The sequence below is a fragment of the Condylura cristata genome, unplaced genomic scaffold (genome assembly GCF_000260355.1).
Source record: "Condylura cristata isolate star-nosed mole 26May11 unplaced genomic scaffold, ConCri1.0 scaffold00017, whole genome shotgun sequence".
Lineage (NCBI taxonomy): Eukaryota > Metazoa > Chordata > Mammalia > Eulipotyphla > Talpidae > Condylura > Condylura cristata.
The window spans coordinates 32193855-32198847 of NW_004567118.1; the positions used below are offsets into that span (position 1 = coordinate 32193855).

Consider the following 4993-nt stretch of genomic DNA (forward strand, 5'->3'; position numbering starts at 1 on the left):
TATCGAGTTAAAGCGCACCACTGCAAGTGAGCCCAGCTGCTTCAGTGCAAGTTTGATCCCTGGCTCCAGAGGTGATCCACGTGGTGCAGCAGACCTCTCCTGTCTTGCCCAACTGCTCCCCTCGGCAGTGTACTTCATCGATCAGCCTGTTCTGCTCCCCACTCTGCCTCTGGTGAATCCTCTCACCGTACCTGCACCTCTGGCCTGCACCCCAGTTCTATGTGCATAAATAAATAAATTAAAAAAAAACACAAAAAAGTAGCAGAAGAATCCCTGTTCTGATAGCATAGAAGCCAAGCAACAAGGGTGTTTCAGAAGGGAGGCGTCATTGTGATTAATTATGATGCTAATTAGTGAGAAGTGAAAATAAGCCTGGAAAGCATGTTGGGATTTAGTGATATATTTCTGGTGATAGAGATTGGTGAATCAGATAATGAGGGTGAAATGAATTATAAGATAAACAGAATATGTATCATAGGAATATGTTTTTATTCAAGATTTTAATGTGCACTGCTATTTTCTCCTAAAGATACTGAAACCAGAGCATGACAGGAAGAAATCAAACTGTCATATCAGAATTTCTCCTCCTGGGCTTACCCATCAGGCCAGAGCAGCAGAACCTGTTCTATGCCCTGTTCCTAGCCATGTACCTTACCACCATCTTGGGGAACCTTCTCATCATCATCCTCATTCGCCTGGACTCTCACCTCCACACGCCCATGTATATGTTTCTCAGCAATTTGTCCTTCTCTGACCTCTGCTTCTCCTCCGTCACGATGCCCAAGTTGCTCCAGAACATGCAGAGCCGGGTCCCTTCCATCCCCTATGCCGGCTGTCTGACCCAAATGTACTTCTTCCTGTTTTTTGCAGACCTGGAGAGCTTCCTCCTGGTGGCCATGGCCTATGACCGCTACGTGGCCATCTGCTTCCCTCTGCACTACACCTCTATTATGAGCCCCAGGCTCTGTGTGGCCCTGGTGGCACTGTCCTGGGTGGTGACCACATTCCACGCCATGTTGCACACTCTGCTTATGGCCAGATTGTGGTTTTGTGCAGACAATGTGATCCCCCACTTTTTCTGTGACATGTCTGCTCTGCTGAAGCTGTCCTGCTCGGACACGCGTGTTAACGAGCTGGTGATCTTCATCATGGGGGGCCTCATTCTCGTCGTTCCATTCCTACTCATCATCACGTCCTACGCGCGAATCGTGTCCTCCATCCTGCGGGTCCCTTCTGCCAGGGGGATCCGCAAGGCTTTCTCCACCTGCGGCTCCCACCTCTCTGTGGTGTCGCTGTTCTATGGAACAGTCATTGGACTTTATTTAATCCCTTCATCTAATAATTCCACTGTTAAGGAGACTGTCATGGCTATGATGTACACTGTGGTAACCCCCATGCTGAACCCCTTTATCTACAGCCTGAGAAACAGAGACATGAAAGGTGCCTTGGGAAGAGTCTTTAGCAAAAAGAAAATTCCTTTTTACCTATAATAATAAAGCTTGGGATGTTTACATATTTTATTCAGGTGATGTGCTGATATTAAGCTTGGAATATTGATCTGCAATTTTTTTAATACTTTTCAACTTTCTGTTAAATGGCATAGTGAATAATTGTACAGTAAGTAGAAAAGATAAAGAGAAGGTAGACAGTTGGACAGGAAAGGAGAGTCCAACGACATGCTCGGAAGGTCTTCCCTTTGGTCTTCCTGGAGACTCTAATGAAGCATAGTTTTACAGCTTTTAAATGAGGTTTCTGACTCCATTTGCTTCACAACTAATTTATCATGTTGACTTTTTTTTTTTAGTCAAAACTCTGCTTCAAATAGTCTGTTCTCTCTGGTCAATACACATTAAAACTCAAACACCTCAATTTCCTGCCTACCACTGCTAAAGTGAACTTCTTATCATTGAATACATATCCTTTAACCTTTTTTGAATAAGGAATCAGATCATTCTATCTCTTACCCTTTCCTCTTCTGGCTTATTTTTATGTCTACACTATCTGTTTGGCCCAACCTGAACCACCTGTGAACTGTCTGTTTATACTGCTACAGTAGTGTAGTTTGTCCCAGGGAGCTAGGTCATCTCTGGGCACCTAAGTTTACCCTGTGAGTTAGTGTGGGCACCCAGAGACTGGTTAATAGCTTATGTCACTCTCCAGCTTGATATTTGGAGTTTGTACCCTTTACTTATTCTACTCTTTTTAATTAATTAATTAATTAATTAATTAATTAATTAATTAATTAATTAATTCATACAGAACTGGGGTGCAGGCCAGAGGGGCAGGGGTGGTGAAGGGCTTCACCAGAGACAAAGTGGGGAGCAGAACAGGCAGATGGATGAGGTACACTGCTGAGGGGAGCAGCAGGTGGGTCAGGAGAGGTCTGCCATGCCATGTGGATCACCTCCGGGGCAGGCAGGGATCGAACTGCGGCTGCGGCTAGCTTGCAGTGCTGCGTCCTAACCTGCTGTGCCACTAGGGAGGGCTAGCTATTTATTCTACTCTTATAATGGTTCCACAAAGGTATCATTGCCATTTTAAAGATTAAAAAATGCAATTAATTATCCAACTATTTCCTGACACTGTAACTTATTGATCTGAGTTCTATTATTAGATTAGATTATTTTGTACTTCGTGTAAACAAGAATCATATGTGTTCCTTTGTATTTTTTTTGTGTTTTATATGAATCTCAAAAAATGAGACTCATTCATAGAGTAGTATGTCTGTTCCTTTTGAATTCTGAGTAATTATTACACATTATGCTAATATGAATATTTTCATGTATGTCTTTTCTTATATGTTTACATAGAAGTAAAATTGTTGGGTCATAGAATATGCCTATATCTTAATATAGTAAATATTACCAAAGAGATTTCCAAAGTGACCATACCAATTTATATGCTTATAAGCAGTTTATTAAAATTCTGGTTTATTTATATCCTTGTAACACTAATATTGAAAATCTTTTAGATAGTGCTTATTTGCTATTTTAAAAATTATTTTGACTGAGAGATAATGTTAAAATGGCCTCTTGCCCAAAGCAATATAAAGATTCAGTACAATCCATATCAAAGTTGCAATTCTTCAAAAAACAGAGGAAACATTATTGAAAAATATGTCAACCACAAGAGGCCCCAAATTATCAATTTGACACACTCCTACTCCTACAAAACTGTGGTAATAAAAATGGTACAGTATTGAAATAGAAATAAATATACAGACCAATGGAATAGAACTGAACGCCCAGAATTAAATCCACATCTAAGTGGATAGGTGATCACCTGGGCAATGTGATCACTACAGAGGGAGAAAGGGAAGGAAATTGAACAGCCACATACAAAAGAACGAAACTAGACCACTATCTCACACCATACACGATAATTACTTCAAAATGGATCAAAGACTTGGATATGAGACTGGAGACCATAAAGTAGATACGACAGCAAAACAGTTTCTGAGACATTGTCTTCAGAGATCTCTTTGGGGACTCAACTCCAACAAAAAGGAAAACAAAAGCAAAAATAAACAAATAGGGCTACATCACACTGAAAAGCCTCTGTGCACTTATTCAAAGGGACATGTGCACTTCTGTGTTCATTAAAACACTACTCACAACAGCCAAATTATGAAAACAACTTAGGGGCCCAAGGACCAATGAGTGGATAAGGACGTAGTTTACATATGTAGTGGAATACGGCTCGGCTTTCTATTTGTGACAAGGAAGGAGCTGGAGGGGATGGTGCTAAATGAAACAAACAGAAGAGGAAGACAAATATCAGATGATTTCACCTGCATGTGGAATAGAGAACAAAGGAACAGACACAACTAAGCCAACACAAACTCTAGAAATTGACTGCACAATTGAGGCTACCAGAGGGTGAGGGTGGGTTCTCTGTAGCAAATGGCAAAGGGGCCAAACCCATCATTGGCATTTTAGTGGTAGTATGGTAATATCTATCTGAGGTTTGATTCTCTACCCTAAATCTATAGAGTTGTAGAAAAACTCTACAACTAGAGTTGTTAGTGTGAAAAAATAACATAAAATAAAAGAACTTAAAAAAAAAAAAAGCCTTTCAAGAGTCTGTGAAGGGACCTCCCAGTGGCACAAGGGGTTAAGTTCCAGCATTATGAAGCTATTGGCAGCCACTGCAGCTCAAGTTCTATCCCCAGCCCCAGAGGTGACCCAGATGACATAGCAGACACCTCCTGTCTCACCTGCTGCTCCCCTCAGCAGTGTATTTCAGTCAGTCTTCTTGTTCTGCTCCCCACTTTAGTGAGTCTTCTTACCTACCAGCACTTCTGGTCTGCACCCCAGCTCTGGTATGTGCAAATGAACAATCTTTAAAAAAATAAAAATACTCAAAAGTCTGTGAAGATCTGGTTGCTGCAGCTGTGACTAGAGTAAGAGACGAGCAAAGAGAACTTAAATCAATTCTTTAGAAGTGTCTCTCTCAGTTCTTAAGGGAGACATTTTTTCTATGCGGGGATCTAACAATAATATCATAGAATTGGAAGTTGAGGCTCCTGCATGGACATTTTGTGGTCCTTAAGTGAACAGGTAAAGAACAGAACTGCCATTCTGAGGAAGTGCTATTGATTATGCAGGGAAAATTTAGTTGTTCTACACAATTTGAACAAGGAGGACCAGGTGCGAAGTTCTGGGGAATTATTTAGTTGCCATGTTCCTGTCATATAATAAATGTTAACAAAGGTGACACCAATGAGGATGCAAATTCTTTAAGAATGAGGCTTGGCATTGTACTACTATGTAATGAACTCCAGGTAAGATGGCAGACAAGGGAAACATGGAATAGATAACATAAGATGGAGCTATAAATGTTAGCTCTGGCTTTCAGGGCTAGACTGTAGGGTAAGAGCTGGAATTTAGGCAACAATCTGATGTTTGTGCACAATGGCAAAGAGGATGGTGGTAGCGGGGTGCTATTAAAGATTCCCTAGAGAACTAATGAGGTAGTGTCCCTCATTAGTTAC

At 41.1% G+C, this 4993-nt stretch overlaps 1 protein-coding gene across 1 annotated transcript; it reads left to right on the forward strand.

Moving 5' to 3' along the window:
- Nucleotides 1-545: 545 nt before the first annotated feature.
- On the forward strand, nucleotides 546-1490 carry LOC101630451 (olfactory receptor 1E5). The gene has a single exon (XM_004685127.1). The coding sequence runs from the start codon at nucleotides 546-548 to the stop codon at nucleotides 1488-1490; it is 945 nt and encodes a 314-aa protein (XP_004685184.1).
- Nucleotides 1491-4993: the final 3503 nt, after the last annotated feature.